At 47.8% G+C, this 20,334-nt stretch overlaps 1 protein-coding gene across 1 annotated transcript; it reads left to right on the forward strand.

Moving 5' to 3' along the window:
• The first annotated feature begins 10,394 nt into the window (after positions 1-10,394).
• PET117 (PET117 cytochrome c oxidase chaperone) lies at positions 10,395-20,081 on the forward strand. The gene is made up of 2 exons (XM_067565362.1): positions 10,395-10,663; positions 19,921-20,081. Exons 1-2 carry the CDS (start codon positions 10,568-10,570, stop codon positions 20,068-20,070), a joined length of 246 nt encoding a protein of 81 aa, XP_067421463.1. The 5' UTR covers positions 10,395-10,567; the 3' UTR covers positions 20,071-20,081.
• Positions 20,082-20,334: the final 253 nt, after the last annotated feature.

Below are 20,334 nucleotides of genomic sequence, written 5' to 3' on the forward strand. Positions count from 1 at the left end.
GCCATCCTTTCTCCCATACCCCACTCTGTTTTATGAGAGACCCAAGAGTGTATATGCTTCCCATATCAATGGAAGGGGGTTTTCCTCCAATGTAGGTAATCCATCTCTCCGAGGGGTGATAGCTAGGACCTAGCTCTGTTTACACTGGGTGTGAGGTCAATCTAACTACGTTGCAAAGGATGTGAAATTTTTTGACAGCCCTGAGTGATGTAGCTAGGTTAATCTAATTTGTCAATGTGACCAGGCCCATCTAATGTACTGTGATTTCCTGAAGCAGACAGTCTTCAACCTACCTGATTTTCCTGAAGCATTCAGCCTTGGACATTTGATTTTCTTCATTGCACAACTTAGATCCTTAGACATCTTTGAGGCAGGCCTGGACCAATAAGATCCACGTTGGCCGTGCAATACCCTGCAAGGCCCATTTGCTCATTTATTTCTGCATTCTCACTAAACCACCCTGATTTGGATTTTAGCTCTTTGCACTGCTAATAACAGATCCTCAGCTGGCATAAACCAGTGGCACTCCCCAGATGTCAATGGAGCTATGCTGATTGACACCAGTTGAGGATCTGGCCTGGATCTCTCCCCTGATCCTGGAATTGTAATGCCATGTGGTATCATTTTCTGTTACCAGATACACGCTTATTCATACTTCTGTCAATTAGTAAACATACCAGTGTGGACAAAACAGTTATGCCGAATTCAAATGTTATCAGCCAAGCCAATTTTGCACTTGCTGATTTAATCCTATTTGCTCACTAGACAGATATGAGAAGATTATAACTGAGAACAATGATTGGCTTCATACATTTCATGACGTTCGGTTTCCCACTTCATGACGTTCGGTTTCAGATATACCCCGGCATTTGATTGGTAGCAAACACTACAGCTGAGGTTGCAGAGCTGTTCCCAGGATCACCCTCCTCTTTTCACAGGCTCACAACTCCCTACACATAATTTTTTCAAAATCTCCTTTTGGGCTGATGTTTGGAATGGACAAACTCACAAATAGAAAAGCCACCAGGTTCACCTCAAAGAGATGGCAATAAAATCATCAAGTATTTTCTTTATGCTGCCACACAGTTTTGTTTTATAGGAAAGAGACAGAAAACAACAAAGATATATTAAAAGGTAAGATGCCCATTGATCATTCAGAATATCAGTACAAAATTGATTAGATTACAGGCGGAGCTGGTGGTAGTGTCACCAATTAAGGTTGCCTGACACTTCCCACTATAAGACTCTGTTTTCTCAAAGACAGCCTAGAAAGGAGTTGGGAACAGGGCTCGGGGGAGAGGGGTGCTGAAAAGAAGCCCCTGCATGCAGAAGAGCTCTTTGTCTGTTGGTCCTTCTTAGCTGGATTCTTGGTAGCTTGGATGGGGTTAAATTTGTTTGTTACTTGGCTGGAGGGCTCAGCCCGGTCTTTAGCAGAGGCTGGTGGGTGGAGAACTGAGACCTATCTTGGGGGAAGGAACCTGAGACAGAGTTGCCCAGCTGGAGGTGCTCCAGGACAGTCATGACCCCATGACAGTCAGGTGTGTCCCTTTTGCTGTCCCTAGGAAACTCTGGCTGAATCATAAGCCTTTGTGGACTGCAGCTTTTCCAAGTCTGGCTAGAGCTTTGCAGCTACATCCCCTGTAATTCCACCTGTGCTGAGCCTGTCCCATCCAGGGCTAGGCTGAGCAGGACGTTTCCTGCAGTTGCCACTCTGGGTAGGTGTGGGCCGGAGCCAGGAGCCAGTATGGAGAACAAGGAGCCTGTCTCTCCTGGGCACTCAGTGCCCCCGCTGATGTCCAGACAGCGAGGAAGAGGAGGCCACTGACTGATCTGAATGCGGGGGGGACAAGAGATGGACTGGGTGGGCACAGGGGGACCAGGAGGGCTTGTAGGTACTCCACTGCCCTGGGAGGAGGTAGGTAGGTTGATGGGATGCACTGTCTGCACTGGGGGTTAGGTCAGTTTAACTGCGTTGCTCAGGGGGAGTGGATTTTTCACTTATACCACCCTAATTTCCTAGTGTAGATGCCCCCTAGTGCCTTGGCTCAGGGCTGGTCATGGATGCTAAGGGCTGGGCTACATCAAAAAGTTATGTTGGCCTAGGTACGTCTTTCAGGGGTGTGATAAATTCATGCCCCTGAGGGTGGCATTACGCTGACCTAACCCTCACTGTAGACAGCATTAGGTCAATGGAAGAATTCTTCCATCGATTCAGTTACCGCCTCTCAGGGAGGTGGATTCCCTACGGTGACGGGAGAATCCCTCCCAGCCATGTAGTGAGAGTCTACCTGGAAGTTCTGCTGCTGTAGCATTTTAGGTACACATGTATCCTAAACATTGGACAAAGTCCCAGAGGTGGGGGAACATTGGTGGGAGGTAGACTGGATGCTGGGGGGCAGAGAGACAGGTTGGACAAGGAGCTGGGAAGTGGGGGGAACTGGGAGTGGCTGGGCAAATGGACTGGGAGACTGGGGGCGGGAAAACCAGGACAGGCTGAGCAAGGAGACTGACCAGGGGTAGGGAAGAGACAGGACTAATACAGACAGGTTGGAGAGGATGGAACAGAAAGGGTCAGGCTCCACAAGGGAACACGCTTCTCCAGAGCCTGGAATGGAACCCAAGGTTCCTAAAGCTCAACATTTCTCTGCTGTCAGCAAATATCTGTGAAACCCCTGGAAAGTGTCTTCCCCCTCCAGCTCTGGTCCACACAGAGGATGACAACCTACTACTGCCATCAATTACCCCATTAGCCCAAGAGGCAGAGATTGGTCAGTGTGTTGCCTCTTTTTTAAATGCTGAACTTCTTGACTTGAACAATGCAGGGTCTTCTGTGTGTTTGATGTATTATTTCTATTGTAGTAGCACCTGAAGACCCCGACTGAGATCCGAACTCCATTGGGCACGGTGCTGTGACAGTCTCAAAAAGCTAATGCACAAGGCAGATGGGGAAGTGACTTGCCCAAGGTGACATCACACCACTGGAAGAGCTGGGAATAGAATACAGGTTTCCTGCCCACTGTCTACTAAGTAAACCAGGTAGCCTCCCATATCTGTCATTTCAAACCAGAGTCTTGAGTCCCACCTAACACACAAGCTAGAGTGAACAGGAAGAAATCACAGGGAAATACAACTTCATAACCTTACACTTGGGTGGCTCATACTTCTTTTTCTTTTCATTTTTTTCTGCTTTTCTCTCTCTTTTCCCCTCCTCCATCTCTCCCACTTTCTTCTCTCCATTCAATTCTTCATCTCCTCTCTGACAATTGTTTCCTTCACTGCATTTTATTGCAGTGGAACACCAGGCAGGTCAGGGTAAAAGGAGACTAAAATGTATTCTGCCCTACCAGGGTGTGGTTATCCTTTGAGAGCTGCATTTCATACTCTTCTGTGCAAAAGTTATTTCCTCCGCAGCCTGGTTAGTGCTTTTTGTGCTGAAGCACTTGATGATGTACTCGGTGGGGCAGTTCTCCAGCACGGCAAATGTCGTCATAGCACCACAGAAGTCAGAGAGTCTATAACAATTTCTTCAGCTGAGAATCTGCCCCTGTCTATTCATACAATAATGGGTGTGGGGAGTTGGTCTGGTTTATGGCTTGATCCTTCAAATAATTACTATGGCCTGTAGTACTGGCTTCCATTTACTTCAGGTCCACACCATAGTAAATGCTGCCCGCAGTAGGTTTCCCAAGACTGACTCCAGCACGGTGGCTACCATCTGATGTGCCACCACACAAGAAGATGCTGCTGGACTACAAAATAACACCCCCAAAATTGGCAAGGACTTGGCAGCCGGGCCAGTCTAGCTCTGCTGCCTTCTCCAGCAGTTCGTAATGAGGACTCTGGTTGTTCTGGGCAAGAATACAAATGCAGACCTGTGAGTTTTTCCATAATAAACCAATCAGCCTGGAATGCGCAAAGATTTCTTTTTGTCTGTTTGTTTGTTTGGCAAGGTGGGTGAGGTAATATCTTTGATTGGGCCAACTTTGTCACCACTAAATACAAGGTGGAACACGTTGTTTAGCATAAGCAGTTAACATATATTTCAAGGGACCATTCAAGGTAGTCCCTGTGAGCTGCTTCTCTTCACTAGGTCTTGTGGTCACTCAGGAGCGGGCTTTTTAAACCCCTCTTCCCCCTGAGTAGCCCCGCCCCTTGGTTAAGGGTGATTGGTGCTAACGGGTGTAGGGAGCAAAGCCTTGTTAAGAAGCTCTCAGCCGTGCTGAGCAGGCCACTAGGATCAGCACACAGTCCCCCAAACAAACAGACCACACGAGATACTTCTGCCAAGCAGCAAGCACACCACAAACACCACACACACACACACACACACACACACACTACCAACAACAGACTCACCCCAAGGCTCACAAGGTCGCTCCTTCTTCATCTGGAGAACTCCCTCACAAAACTCCCGTTAGCTGTTCCTGTTGTGACGCCAAGACTATAACAGGGTTAAAAAAAGAACTAGATAAGTTCATGGAGGATAGATCCATCAATGGCTGCTAGCCACAATGGGCAGAGATGCAAGACCATGCTCTGAAGTGTCCCTAGCCTCTGTTTGCCACACACTGGGAATGGGTGACAGCGGATGGATCACTTGATGATTATCTGTTCTGTTCATTCCCTCTGAAGCACCTGGCATTGGCCACTGTCAAAAGACAGGATACTGGGCTAAATGGACCATTGGTCTGGCCCCGTAGGGATGTTCTTACGAAGTGGCCTGTTAACACTTTTCCAATCATAGGGGCGAAAGGGAAGAGGGAAAGTGTGCCAGGGTAGTTTAATGGATTACAGTTTGTAATAAACCATAAATCCAGTGTCTCTATGTGTCATATGATTCTTAGTATCTACCAAAGTTATACATTTTAGCTCCCAGGCTTCTCTTCTGAAGGTGTTATACAGGTTTCCACTAGGATGAGGACTGAGGCCAGCTCTGGACTGATCGCTTTGTAAAAAGTGATATGGTGCTTTTGACTTTTATCAGTTTTCTGTGTGAGTTCATTTGAGAGTGTAGTGATTATGTGGAATAATCAAGACAGTTGGAGCATGTAGTGCATGAAAGAAGGTACACTACATGTTGTGATAGGCACATGTAAGACCCACAGATCTTGAAAAGTGTTTGTTCTTTCAGCATTTTTTACCATGCTGGAAATGTGAATGGCTAACACTGGTTCTCAGACTGGTTGTCACGACCCCTCAGGGAGTCGTGACGTGATTATGTGGGGGTCGCAAGCTGTGAGCTCTGATCTCCAACACGCATGGGATGATAAGCTCCAAGCCCCACCACTTGCAGAGCTGTGGACCGCCACCCCAGCCAAGCATGGGGCTAAGAGACCTGAGCCAGGCCAAAAGCAGTGAGAAAAGGTAAATTCATTTTAAGCAATTGGGTTTAAATTTAGCATTTAACATAGCGTTAAATATAACAAATATGTTTTTAATTTCTAAGAGGGGTCATTCTCAGAGGCTTGCTGTGTGAAAGGGGTCACCAATACAAAAAGATTGAAAACCGCTGTAATCAGCCAAGCAATTCTGGTTCATGTTCTGTCATAACCACACAGCACTGGAGTTGCTGAACTACATTTAATAAGGAAATCAAGCCTATTTTGTTGGTGATTCTAACAGTGGCAAATGGAGAATTTCTCAACAAATTGTATCACATTTATGCTCCAATATGATCTGCAAAACACCAGAGGGAAACAGTTCAGCCATTAATGATTTTTGGGAGAAGAATTTATCCATTGTAAATACCCAACTTGAGGTATTTCTCAATATTTTTAAAGGGATGCCTACTGGCAATCTAGTCAGTTTCAAAAAGAATCCACAGTAGTTTTGGTGGCATCACCTTCCTGAGGGCTTGTCTACACTTGAAACAGTGCAGCTGTGTCCCTGTAGTGCTTCAGTGAAGACATTACCTTTGCTGACAGGAGGGGTTCTCCCACTGATGAAGTTTTAACCCACCTCCCTGGAAGGTGGTAGCCTGGTTGATGGAAGAATTCTTCCATCAATCTAGTGCTGTCTACATTAGAGTGGAGGGGTGTCAGGTCAGCTTAACTATGAGGGTGTTAACTTCAGTGTAGGAAACAATTTCAGATAGAAGAGACTTAGGGTGATGATGTCCTTTTAAAACCCTCGGTTTTCATGTAGACAGTTTGTGTGTTGCGTTGTCCTGATTCAAGCATGCTTTCTGTTTAGCATTTGTCTCCATTGCATGGTGTTGGAAGGGAAGGTTATCTGGGGGGATCATGGCATATTTGGGATCTGGGAGGGCTTGAAGTGGATAAATCTCCTGGGACATGAACTACCTGGTAGCCTATCCTACCTCGTCAGGAATGTGACCATGCAGGTGAAGGATAGATGACAGGTGCAGAGACATGCCTTAGGAAAAGCCTATTCCCCATTGACTCTTCCTCCAATCTGGCCTCGTTCCATCTCCCAAGTCTCCTGCAACCCCGAGTCAGGTCGGTCCTTCTTCATCTCCCACAGCCCCGAGTCCTGTCATGTGCTCCCTCTCCCTTCTCCTCCTCCCTCCCCAAGGCAACAGTGATAATATTGGCATGCTAAGACATCACAGCCCCTATTCTGCTTCCACAGCATCTATAACAGACAAACTGCCCCAGGAGCCATTTCTCTCTGGCTTCCTGTTTCTCCAAAGCTGTCTTCAGCTTTTCCCCCATTTTATCTTGGGTCTCCCCTGGCACCAGGCAGCAGCCGAGGTCCTGACCTGTCTCTCTCCCGGCCATTCCCATGCCAGGGGCTCCCCCACAGCACGGAACCTCAGAGATGCTCACGATAGAGGACCATGGTTAGGAGAAGCTGCTGCTGACTCCAGGGCAGAGAGGGTAGCGGGAGCCAGGGCTGGGTCGCTGACCCCTTAGGGGGCATCTGGCAGGTGTGGCCTCTCCCCTCAGCAGGGGCCACTCCCATGGAAAGTCTTGGGCAGGAGGCATTAATCCTGGAGTGCCTAATCCTGACTGGAAATGTAGGGGCTTGACTGGCCCCCCTCTACTCCTCTCAGTTACAGAGAGGTCCCAGAGGGGACGGGGGAGTCAGCAGCGAGGGGAGTCCATGCTCAAGGGGGCAGAGGCCAATTGCAGAACATCATGGCTTCCTCCATCCCCATTTCCCAGGCTGAGGTGCCCTGCAGGACTTCCTTGCCCTCTGGGGAGAGGAGCAGTTCCAGGTTGAGCTAGACACCAGAATGCCAGGATGTATGAGCAGCCCAAAGGAAAGAGAGGGGGCATGCCAAGGACACAGTCCAGTGCTGCAACAAAGCAACGGTGCTCGGGCAGTGGGAGAAACACAAGACTTCCAGCAATGGTGCCTGTACCTGTGACTCCTGTGCGGGGCTGGATGGGATTTTTGCCAGGGAAGCCACCACCAGACCCCAGCATGTTCTGGATGCCACCAAAGGCATGCAAGTGACCACGGATGCCAACCAGGAGGAAATTGCCCCAGACACCTAGGAGCTTTTTGGCACTCAAAAGCCTGAGGCACAGACTGCACCGGAAATGGCCCCTGCAATCCAGGTGAAGAACCACCCTGGTAGTGCTGGAGAGGGACCTCTTCTCCTAAGTATTATGTGCTACATTCTGTATTACAATACAAGTGTACAGGGGCATTTCAACAGCTTTGTGCCAGGTACCATCCGGGTGCTGCCATATTGGGTGGATGTGAGCTAGTAGCCTCTCTCCAAATGCTCAGCCTTTTATCACCACCCCCAGCCAGCTCTGAAGAATTTAAGCTCCAAAGCATTTATTTCCTCGAGAGATCAAATCCCACAATCACCGGCCAAACATGCTGACTCCCCATGCTGTTTAATGCTCCCTCACCCTCCAGATATATCTACTCTAGCACTGTCTCTTCCACAATCCCTGAGTGTCCACTTCATTTATTTCCCGCTTTCAGTGCTTAATCAGGCACCTTGCCTCCCCTCTTTTGGAGAGTTTCTATCTCCTTTATTCCATGCTTCCCCTGCCTAATCCTTTTGCCTCCCCGCTTTCAAGTCAGGTTCCGTCTCCTTTCTTTCTATCCTTGCTCCAGATTTCCACTGTTCCAGGTCCCTTCTTGCCTAGGATGACACTGGCCAAAAGATCCTTATACGGCAAAGCCAGCAGCTACGACTGCTGTGCTTCCTACACCTCACACCTCTGGACTGGAGACAGCGAGTGAATGTCCAGTGCTAGGGGTGGGAAGTTGTTTTCCGTTGATCACAGGTGGCACTATTGTCCTTGCAGCACACTTAGTGTTATTATAGAGACAATGCATTCTCATACAGTACTGCATTATTATTACACTGCCACAAAGTTTCACAGGCTGACAGAGATCAAGAGGGAATTGTGACAGGGTAGTGGGAGTCTCTCAAAATTTGAACAGCTGGGACTTGGAGTTTGCATTACCTCCTCCGTGAGGGCACTTGAAGCAGGTGTGTGCATGGAGCGTTACAGACAAAGAATGGACAGGTCTCTGCCTCGCGGAGCTTACAGTATAAACCAGATGTAAAACACAGCAAGGGGGTAACAAACAAAGGGGAAGGGGGCTGGGGAGGGGCAAAGATGACAGTAAAAGCCATGTGATCCAGTCACTAGGGCAACCTGACAACCAGAGTTCATCTCAGCTCGAACACGCTGACCTTGGGAAAGTCTCTGTGCTTCTGTTTCCCTTCCTTCTTTTAGCTGTTTTCTCTATTAATGCTATAAGCTTTTTGGGGCAGGGTCTGTCTCTTACTTACAACACCTAACACTAAGGCTCTGATCTCATTTGGGATACCTAGAGGTTACTATGCTACTACTCATAAATAGGCCTGATTTTGCTCTCTCACGGGCATAAATCATGCATAACTCCATTAGGACCAATGAAGTTTCAGTAGTGTAAAATCAGTGCTAGACAAAGAGAATCAAGCTCCCTGAGTCATGCTTTAGACATGTTCCCTGTGTCATTGGTTCTGTTTATTTTGTATATGCAGGCTTTAGATTCTGTAGCTTTACATTCTTTAGGAATTAGACTATCGGCAAAGGACTTGTGAAAGGACAAGAGTGACACTGGAAGGTTAATTGTCTACATGAGGGATATTTGCACTAGTGATGCTACAGATGTCATTACAGCAGTGCAACCCTCAATGAAGAGGCCTTGAACTGATGAAAATGGGGGTCATATAGGACTAAGTCATACCAGGGTCACCCCTGTTTTGAACCAGTGCAGCAAATCTTCATGCTAAGTTTGGAGTGGTATAGATCCACCAGTGCAAATGTCTCCAATGCAGACAGGGCCTAAATGAAGACAAAAAAAGGAAGGATTGGAAAGGGAAGCATGAAGTTGTGCGATTCACAGGATCAGGGAGGAGATTCCAGGCTGGGGGGCAATATGAGAAAAGGCCCAGACACCTGTTAGGGAGCAGAGGAGGGATGTAACAAGGAGGGCTGATGGCAGCAGAAGGCACAAAGAGTGTGATGGAAATGAAAACAAGATGTCAGTAACAGAGCTGATTCTTCAGATGCAGTTTGTGTGTTTTGTTTTCTTGTACACAAATATCAGCATCAATAACAAACTGTTCTTATCTGTTACTGTTCCTCTCTTGTAAGTGATGCTATTAAAAAGGGAGGTGGCCATGCCCAGGACCCCCTTGAGACAATGCACATCAGACTGGCACAGGAGGGTGTTGGTGACAGCCCAATGACTTAGTAAAGAAGCCCCCCTGCCGCAAGTGAACCTCCTTGTTGCAGTCAGATGCAGCAGGCTCTGGAGAGGCCCAGCATCACTCCAGCTAGCACAAAGCTAGAGAGCTGTTGAGGGAGCAGCCAAGGAAAGGCAGCAAGGAGGAAGTCAGGAGACGGCAGGAAGGCCTAAGGCTTGGCTACGGAGGTGGGAAGTAGCCACGCGCTCCCTCCCAAGGCAAGGGGGCTGGTGCGGGCTGTGGGGAGTCTCTGCACCTTAGCAGGCCCGTTGCACGTCATGGGGCTAGAAGAACATCACTGAAGGGGTGGGTGGGGGAATCTCTCCCCACAGCCCCAGGCTGGGCATGTCTGAGGCCCACATAGAGGAAGGTGGGGCTGCCAGCTCCTCTGAATGTACCAGGGCAAAGGGCCAGCAGCCCCTCCCGTGCTTGCATAGGGGCAATGGCCCAGCATCCCCTGCACAGTGACAGCAGCCCCATGTACCAGGGCAATGAGTCAGAACCGCGAGCACAGCCCTCCCCAGCAACCCCTGCACTGGGAACCACTACAGCCCCCGGCCAGGGCAACAACCTCCTGCTGCTGCTAGCCCCGACCTCGCCAGCCCTTCCCCGATCCCTTTCTCGGGTTTCGATTACTTTGGACTGGGCGGCGGGCAGGGAGAGGAAGCGGAGCGGGGAGCGATGCTTTCCGCGCTCTATTTGTTGGGCGAGCGAGTCAGCGCGCGCGCGCGCCGCGCGGCCTGGGGGCAGCAGTGAGTCTCCTCCCGCCCCCGGCAGTGGGCTGGCTGGCACGCGCACGCGGCTAGTTTACTGGCCGGCGCTCGCGCTCTCCCTGGCGCTCGCGCTCCGCCCGCTGTCGGCCGGGAGGGGGAGGGAAGGAAGGACGGACGGACGGGGATGTCGACGGTCTCCAAGGCGGTGCTGGGCATCTCCGCGCTGCTGTCGGCCGGGACGGTGCTGGGCGTGCACCTCCAGCAGAGACGCGTCAGGGAGGTGAGCGAACGTCGCATCAACTGCCGACGCCCCGCTGAGGGGGCCCGCCCGGCCCCTGGTCATGGAGCCGGGGGTGCCCCGCCCTGGGCAGGCGCGAGCACGCGCCGCGCGTATCGCTCGCGCGCAAACAACCCCACACCTGCCCCTCAGCCCCGCCCCCTCCCCCGGCCTCAGACACTGTCCTTCCCTCAGAGCCCCGCCCCTTCACCTCTGGCCCGGCGGCCCCGCCCAGCCCCTCGCGCTGGGCCCGCCCCTCCTGTCCTCACCCCTCACTAAGAGCAGCCCCCTCCTGCCCCGCCCCTTCACGTATGGCCCCGCCCCCATGCAGAGCCCCGCCCCTCCTGCCCCACTCCCACTTAAAGCCCTGCCCCCCTCATTGCCTAGGCCACACCCAGCACGCTGCCCTGCCCGGTGCCCTCCCGTAGCCCTGACCCTCTGGAAGAAACGTGGCATCGGGCTCTGGCCCTGGCCCTGGCCCTGTGGAGCCTCCCTGGCCCCCCTGCATGACATCCCGCTGGTCGGCGTCCGAACAAGGCCTGGAGAACGTTGGGACGCTCACGTGCTTCGCTTCATGCCTTCCCCTTCCTTGCCCGCATGTCCTGCCCCGGCACCAGCTCTCAGGCCTTGCTGCCCCCTGTGTAGGGCACAGAACCCCGGTTGGTCAGCCTGTACTCCACTCCGCTTCTAGGGCTCACTGGGGATATTTGTGGGCAGCTTCTTCACAGAGCAGTGAGCATGGGTGGGTACCGGGCACAGTTTACAAACCCCCTTTCCCCCCCGGACACCTGTCCTTTTTGTGTCGAGGGAGACCCTGGCACACATCTGCAGGGTGCATCAGGCTGCAGCCCCTCTTCTGGCTCCAGAACCTCCTACTGAGGTTCAGGCTTCACTTCTCCCCAAACCTGCTGGTCCACTCACACCCCATCCGTAGCCCCACAAAATCATGGGCCCTCCTCGTCAACTTTCTCCTGGCGCTGGCCATCCTTCACTCCAGGAGGAGGAAACTGGAAAGCATGGTGCTCTGCGACTGGGGGGCCTATTTCTGTTCCCTTGTTTGATCACGTCTCTTTGCCGAATTCCTCTCGGAAGTATCTACTGAGTCCTCAGGTGCCTTTGAGGAGCAGTGGGCGTTGTCTGGGTTTTTCTGCTCGGTGTCCTCTAGTGGTTGCTTGATTTTCAACCTTTGACCTACTTCTGTTCCTGTTTTCTCATTTGTTGCTCCGCTCACTTTTGGCCTGGGCTTATCAATTCCTCCCCCTTAGCGGAGGGCCTTTGGTTTTGGGCAGGCCTAGTCCTGCCTGTTCTAGATCTGCAAATAGTACCCCAGCCTTGCCTGTTCCCACTGCCCCTTCCCTTCTGGAGCCCTGCCCATCCCAGTGGCTTCCCTTTAACTGCATCCACCCCCTTCTGTGCTCCGCTCTCCCTCGGGTCTGCCCTGCCAGTCTCTGGGGGTGCAGTTTTTCCCTGCCCTCTCAGCAGCCAGGAGGTTCTGGGGTGGGGCTAAGAGGCAGAGAAAGAAAGTACCTCTTCACTACCAGCAACCAGGGGAGAGAGGCTGATCAGGAACATCATAGAGCCAAGGAACACCATACTGGCACCAGTCCCAGTGCTCTTCCTCATCCATCTGTCATGGCCCTCCTCTTTTAGCTCAGATCAGGATTAGGCTAGTAAATTTCACCCTTTGGCTAGTATATGTGCAGTAAATTTTCCAAGCTCCTATCACATCCTCAAGCTCATCTCCTAGAAGGGCAACATATAGGCATTCAGGTATTGAATTGATATGAGGGTAGACTTCTGTCTTGCTTAAGGCTGCATGTTGGTTGCTGATCTAAGTGGAGTTATGGGAGGTGATTGAGGAAGGGATTTGATGGGAGGCGGGGCATTGACTGACAACCTTTTGTTCCCTTGCATTTCACGGTTTGCACTGGTGGGTAGCAGTCTAGCAACCTAGTCTCAAAGGTTTTGTGTGGGCTTTAAACTTGAAAAGGTTCTTGCCTTGTACACACATCTGATAACTCTTGGTGAACTCCAGGCCTACAAGGTATGAAGTGTCAGTTGAGAAGATGCTGAGTCCATGTATGGAGGAACCTGACTAAAAGTGTTCTAATTCTGAATAAAATACTTGATTATAGGTGTGGGAGCACCACCTATAGCTAGGGTTGCCCAACACTTCCCATTTTAGGACCCTATTTTCAGTTTCTTATAACTTTGCCAAACTGTAATTTTTCAGATTGAAATTTGCTGGATGTATGTCTTTGGCTGATATAATTTTTTTTCCAGCTAAAATAATTCAGCCATTTTCAAGGACAACATTGGGGAAAATGCATTGTTTTGCCCATGATTAAGGATAAGATTTTGTCATGGTTATTTTTAGTAAAAGTCACGGATAGGTCACAGGCTCCCATGAATTTTTGTTTATTGCCTGTGACCTATCCGTGACTTTTACTAAAAATAACTGGGGGTGGGGGATGACAGCTGGAGCCCTGCCATGTGGGGTGGGACAGTTCTGGCTCTCCCCCTGGCTGAAGCAGCGGGATGGGGGTGTGGTGTGCGTAGCCACAGGGATGCACAGCCCCACCCGAAGAGGCAGAGCGGGCGCACAGTCCCAGTCGCAGCCATAGGCAGGCAGGAGCACATGGCCCTGTCTCCAGCTCCAGCCACAGCCTCAGAGGGGAGAGGTGCACAGCCCCGGCCAAAGCAGTAGAGGGGAGCATGCACAGTGCCCACAGCCACAGAGGCATGTGGCCTTGGCTCCAGCCTGGGGTGGGGAGGGGTGTGTGTACACAACTCTGGGTCTGGCCCAAGCCACAGGCAGGGGATGCCCGGCTTCAAGCCATGGGCAAGGGGGATGCACAGCCCCGGCCCAACCCATGCGTGAGGGAGAAGCACAGCACCCACCCTAGCTGAAGCTACAGGCGGGGACAGGGATGCACAGCCCCGATTGTGGGGCAGGGAGGGCCACAGTCCTAGCTCCAGCCGCTGACAGCTGAAGCCAAAGAAATCACGGAAGTTGGGTGAAATCACAGAATCCATGAATTCCCTGACCTCTGTGACTAAATTGTATCCTTACCCATGATAAAATAATCCTTTCAAATGGTTTGTTGAGAAGCACAAGCACCTTCTTGCTTTGGAGCAAAGGCTTGGCATTTGGCCTTTGTATGATAGATGGGCCTTTCTGTTCCTGTGAAAAACTGGCCATATTACAAATTTATAAGTCTTTGAAATACCTCATTTTGCACATGCTCAATAGAGACTTTTAAAGTTTAGTAGCTAACTTTATTGAAGATTCAGGCCTGGTCTACACTGACCGGGAAGTTCAGCAGCAATCGACGGGAGATATGCAAGCTACATAGAGTAGCTTGTGTATGTCCCATCGACTTCCTAACTTCTGCTTACCGCGGCGTCTTCAATTCACTGTACTGATGGGAAATGCGCTCCTGTCAGTACAGTGTTACCCTTTTTCTGGGGGTGGATTTATTAAATCCACTTCCGGATCAATTGAGCGGGTCTTCACTTCCACTCAGTCGATCCCAAAGAATCGATCTGACACCGGCGAATTTGCTGATGTCAGTGAAGACATACCCTCAATCTGCATTGAGTATGTGCAATCCTGGAGCGGTAGATTAGAAACGGAGCAGAACTTTCACTGCAATTGCTGTTTCACTGCTGTGTGTTTGGGTAGGGTCAGACACCAGAACTGAGAATAGGGAGACTGTCTTGTGCTCTTGATCCTCCCACTGTTTCATCACTAGGCGGGGGGTGGGAGAGGGGGACTGCCTGACTCATATGCAGAAGGTACACGAGTCTGACCAGGAAGGGGGTTATTGAAGGAATAGATTGAGACAAGGAGCCTGGTAGGGCAAAACTAGGTGCTAGGGGCTGTGCAAAGAAACTGGGATTAGGATAAGTAGCTGGTGAAACTAGGATTTGGATGGGCAGCCCAGCAGGGAAAATGGACTGGGTAGGCAATGAGATTTGGGATTAAGACCCTGGGGGATGCAGGAGAAAGGACTATGACAAGAGTCACACTTGGGAAGAAAAGATGTTCATTAAGTCAGCACCATCCATCCTGTGCACTGAATGAGGCAGGGATGCTGTGAGAAAAAATAGCATGTGATCATGTAATTAAAGACTGTATCATACTGCATCCATGCAACGGCCCGAATTAAGGAGGCATGTGAGGCGTTTCCTCACTTTTGAGTGTTTAACTTTGCAAATTTAGTGTTCTTCTAATGTAATTTGTGCATGTGTGTGTATGTAGAAGAGGAGGTGTGTAGTGGATAAATTCATGTGATCAATTCCTCAAAATATTTCATGTTTTTTTTTCAGGTTACAAAACTATGGGGATTTACCCTGACTCTTCCCACCTTTCTCTGTATCATTTCCAACACCACCACCCTCTTCTATAAGTTTCCATAGCCCCCTGCAACAATTCCTTCTTTAGACTTTCCCTGCTGACCAGGAGGCTTCTCTGCCCCAGTCCTGTCCCTTAGAACTGTGAAGATTCCTGTAGGGTTCAGAAGTGTTTCTGCTAGTACCTTCAACTTCAGCTCCATTCACAGCATAGTGTTGTTTCTTTGGTCAGACACATTCAAGATTGCCACTGTGCTCCTGACTGGAAATCCCAAAGGATGATGAATTACAACAGTTGTCCAGCAGACATTATGGCTGTATTGTCAGATCTGATGGATTGTGTGAAACCCTGTAAAGATGGAAGGTTCAGAAGAGCTTGTTGGCCAGCTGGGAAAACCTGTCTTGTGGAGCACTTGTTGGGTGGCCTGTGAAACAGTGTTTTGTCCCCATCTCTTTCCACCCAAATTGTAATATATTCATCTGTCCACCATGATCACACTGCTTTAGGCACAGACAGCTGGCCTTAAGATTTTAGGGAGGGTTAGTGAGATGATTCTTCAGGGTACACCTCAAAGTTAAGTGAATTTTACATGGAAGGTGTGTGCGCACTGGTTGATATTTTAGCATACCCTACAGTCCCGATGCAGAAGTGGATCCCAGCTGCCTGTTCCTTTTAACCCAAGTGGTCAGTTTAAATTGGTTCACATTTTCAAGACTCACCAGCAATAGGACCAAAAACTTCTTATTAAATGAAAGCTGAGATTCTCCATTACATTTCTAGTTCCCCCAAATCCAGGGCTGATGGCCATAGGCTTTAAGGGGGGGCCTAAAGATTACGGGGAGAGCAGAGTCCCTGCTTAGGGGCCAAAAGATCTGATTGCAGGGCAATGAGGGAAAGTAGGGAGATGAAATGAAAAAGATGGTATAGATATGAGAGGGACCGAGGCATGGATGGATACAGCCTCCAAAAGTTCACATAGATGCCCTATTTTCTTAGGTATAATCAAAGCCTGGTCTGTACTTAAAAGTTAGGCTGACAAAGGTATGGCACTCAAGGGTCTAAAGAATGAAAGAAGATTAGGGTTGGAAGGGACCTCAGGAGGTCAGCTAGTCCAACCCCGTGCTCAAAGCAGGACCAATCCCAGCTAAATCATCCAAACCAGGGCTTTGTCAAGCCGCACTTTGAAAACCTCTAGGGATAGAGATTCCACCACCTCCCTAGGTAACCCATTCCAGTGCTTCACCACTCTCCTAGTGAGAAAACTTTTCCTAATATCCAACCTAGACCTCTCCTACTGCAACTTGAGACCATTGCTCCTAGCTCTGTCATCTACTACCACTGAAAACAACCTAGCATTGAGGGCTGCTCACCTCCTCCCCGTTCTGTGCTTCCCAGTGCAGTAGCCTGGGAGCTGACTTTGTAAAGACAGAGGCAAAAAAAGCGTTGAGTACTTCAGCTTTTTTCTACATCATCTGTCATTAGGTTGCCTCCCCCATTCAGTAAGGGGCCCACACTTCCCTGACCACTTTCTTGTTACTAACATACCTGTAGAAACCCTTCTTGTTACCCTTCACATCCCTTGCTAGCTGCAACTCCAATTGTGCTTTGGTTTTCCTGATTTCATTCCTTCGTGCTCGAGCAGTATTTTTATATTCTTTCCTAGTCATCTGTCCAAGCTTCCACTTCTTGTAAGCTTCCTTTTTGTGTTTAAGCTCACCGAAGACTTCTTTGTTAAACCAAGCTGGTCGCCTGCCATATTTGCTATTCTTTCTGCACATCGGGATGGTTTGTTCCTGCGACCTCAATAAGGTTTCTTTGAAATACAGCCAGTTCTCTTGGACTCCTTTCCCCCTCATATTAGCCTCCCAAGGGATCCTGCCCATTAGCTCCCTGAGGGAGTCAAAGTCTGCTTTTCTGAAGTCCAGGGTCCATATCTTGCTGTTCTCCTTTCTTCCTTTTGTCAGGATTCTGAACCCATCTCATGGTCACTGCTGCCCAGGTTACCACCCACTTCTACTTCCCTTACGAATTCTTCAGTTTGTGAGCAGCAGATCAAGAGGAGCACGGCCCCTAGTAGGTTCCTCCAGCACTTGCACCAGGAAGTTGTCCACAACACTCTCCAAAAACTTCCTGCTTCCATCAACCTTACTACTGATGGAAATCTTCCATCAACTTTACTATTATTTGGGGAGGTGGTGTTCCTGCAGCAACAGAAAAACCCGTTCCATTGCTATGGGAAGCATCTATGCTGCGATGCTACAGAGGCATGACACCGTGTCTATGCTGTTGAAGTGCCCATAGCATTAAGCTATGACACCGTATCTTTGCTGTTGTAGCACCCATAGTGTAGACATGGCTCAGACCTTGCACATCTGTGTATTCTCTTCCCCCAGCTCTCCTGCACTGTATAAGCAAAAATAGCCTCTGTAAATTCCAGGGCCTGATAATCAGAGATTACTAATGTTTGTCTATGCTCAAAAGTGTACCAGTTTTTCTAAACTGTTTTTAAAATTAATTTTAGTTAAACCAATGCAGACCCCTAATATGGACATCCTTAAATCTGTCTATGCCTGGTTTATATCGATTTAATTTAAGAAATTTTTGGCCTTAGTGAACTAATTTGAGATAAACCAGGTGAATTTAAACTTGCGCAGGTTTAACTAAATTGATATAAAGACAAGCTGGTGCAACTTGTGTGTATAAGTCAGACCCAGGTAGGTTTGTATGTATTCTGATTCTGCTAATGATGGATCGTAGCTCTTAGTCATTTGGGACAAAATATAAAGGTATTTTTCAAAACCCACATACAGCTGTGTAGCACTAAAGTGAATGAAAGAAAACACAGCCTGGTAGATTACAAAACTGGTATTTTATTGGATAAAGAGACATGCTTGATGCCTGCTTTGGTCAAAATCTCTAGATCTTTTCTGTATTTTCATTAATTAATACAATCGAGGTAGTAGTCTGCCAGGATAGTAATAATTTGTAACCTGAGTTAAACTGATGGGAAAGAACCTTTCCCATCAGATTCATTTCCAGGGAGATTGATATTTTTTGAGTGAAATACTTTTTGTCTTTGCATCCATATTTTTTGAAAATAAGATAAAAAATTTCTTGCACAAAATGTATTTTTCTTGATGATTTTCATGAAATAAATTATTTCCCTTGAAATGTGTACTTATTTGGATTCCAGGTGAAAAACAAAGCCTTTTTCTATTAGAACTGATCAAATAATATTCACAGATAGTTTGTTTGATAATTTTTGTGTCAATTTTCAAATAAATTATTTGCAAATGTGATTTTTAGCTCCATTCAGCCAGCCCTGTATAGTATCAGACAATATTAATCCAATCAAGTATTCACCTCTTTTGTCATTTGTCTATTAATTTATTCATAAATGATTTTTTCCAGCATTCAGCCAGTCAACTGTAGCGCTTGTGAATACATTTGCATCCTGATCATGCAAAGTTTTATACCTAAGCTTAACTTTACACATATTGGTTAATAAATTAGACAGGCATATAAGCCTTTCAAGGATCAAGACCGTAGGTAGTAACAAAATATGGTCCTGATTCTGCAGTTGGATCCATGTGGACAGAACCCTGTGCCTTTTCCAGTATTGGTTTCCAGGCACCCCTTTCATCTGTTTCCCTAATCAAATATAATATTTTAATATCTTCTGTTAAATGTACCACCACCAGCTTGAAATCTAGTCAATTTCAAAGGTGCTAAAGTAGTTTCAGGTACTGCCCCGCCCATAGTCCCTCTGCCATTTTTTGTGATTTTGCAGATGTATTTTCTTGTGTTTAATATGCTTTTCTTTTCCCTATTGTTGTGCAAAACACCCACATTAACAAAAAGGGAAATTGACAAAGGTGCCGATTCAGCATTTGGATCCGCTTGCATGGATCCAGTTCCAGGATCAAGATCTGACTGACTAAACAGGGAAAATGGTGAAATTGACTGTACACAAAGTGCAGTGAACTCTATGTGGGTGGATCCCTACGTGTGCATTGGAATCTCCACTGAAGGCTTGGGGCTCTACGTGGGTGCAGAGGTCTGTCTATACAGAGTTCATTGCAGGATTAGGACCCAAAATGCTGTCAAGTACACAAGATAAACCAATGGAAAAACTGTTTCTCTTTCAGTTATAGTAATCCTATTAAATTCTCATTTTTAAAAACATAGCCTCCATGTTGTGTCTGTTAATGTCTATTTAACTTGAATGATTAATGAAATATTTTGAAGAAAGGACATATTTGTAGAATCAACACCTTCCTTTTTCTAGAGGCCACAATAAATATGCTGTGGGACTTACAACGGTCTCCAGCAAAACCAGGGAAGACTTTACATACCAGATATTTTCAAGTATTTAAAAAAAAAAAAAAAAAAAAGGCGGAAAGAAACTTTTTCAGGCCAGCTTTTATACATAATGAAGAAGCATAAAAGTTTTTCTTAACATTCTTTTCAGGTTACCTTCAAATTCTCAAGCAGAGAAGCACATATTGAGAAATTTGGGGCAGATTAGTTCAGTTCTGGTAAGAATGGGGGAGAAGTCGTAATCATCTAAGGGGAGATTGCTGTCTCTCCATAATATTGTAGAGCTTATCAGTATACAATATTTGCAGTTGTCCAATGCTTTATCATGACATTAAGATCACACAGCTAAAACAACAAATACAATATTCCTGGCATGCTACCAGTAGTTTATCAACAGCTACACATCAGATCTCAGCTCTTGTAATTTTAGATTCAAAACGTAACTCGGGTCACTAACAGAGAAGTAAAGGTTTGTAACAGTTATATGCTTGGCAGTGCCGTGACAGGGATTGAAATGCAAATGGGGATTAGTCCTGTGCAACCCAGGACAGCCTATAACAAATCATGTCTCTTTTATTTTCAGAGGCTGCATGAAGGAGTCATCAGAGACATTGAGAGACAAAGCCGTAAACTGGAAAACATTCGCCTTTTAAAAGAACAGATTACTCTGACCAAGCAACTGGAAGCAGAAAGAGACAAGATGTTAATGGAAAAAGGGTCCCAACAATCCTAGACCTAGAACTGAAATATTTCAATTTGGACTGACGGGCACAGCCAGGATTTATGTTTGACTATTCCCAGGTGTTTGAAGTCCATCTCCTTTAGATCCATTTTAATCAAGTCAAGGAAATTATATACATTAAGAAGTGCAAAGACAAAGTCTTTCCTCTAGCTTCAGTGTTTTCATGTGTACAGAGATATTGTGTCGGAGGCTTCACACCTGTCTGGTTCACCTTATATGGATGTATTTTAAATGCTGGGAGGGAGAGCCCCATGT

Source organism: Emydura macquarii, unplaced genomic scaffold (assembly GCF_026122565.2).
Source record: "Emydura macquarii macquarii isolate MOO-44397 ecotype Brisbane River unplaced genomic scaffold, CSIRO-AGI_Emac_v2 contig_2676, whole genome shotgun sequence".
In the NCBI taxonomy this organism is placed as follows: Eukaryota; Metazoa; Chordata; order Testudines; family Chelidae; genus Emydura; species Emydura macquarii.

Coding starts and splice junctions, on each gene's coding strand:
- PET117 (XM_067565362.1), top strand. CDS start 10,568: ATGTCGACGGTCTCCAAGGCGGTGCTGGGCATCTCCGCGCTGCTGTCG. Junction 10,664..19,920: donor AGCAGAGACGCGTCAGGGAG/GTGAGCGAACGT, acceptor TTTTATTTTCAG/AGGCTGCATGAAGGAGTCAT.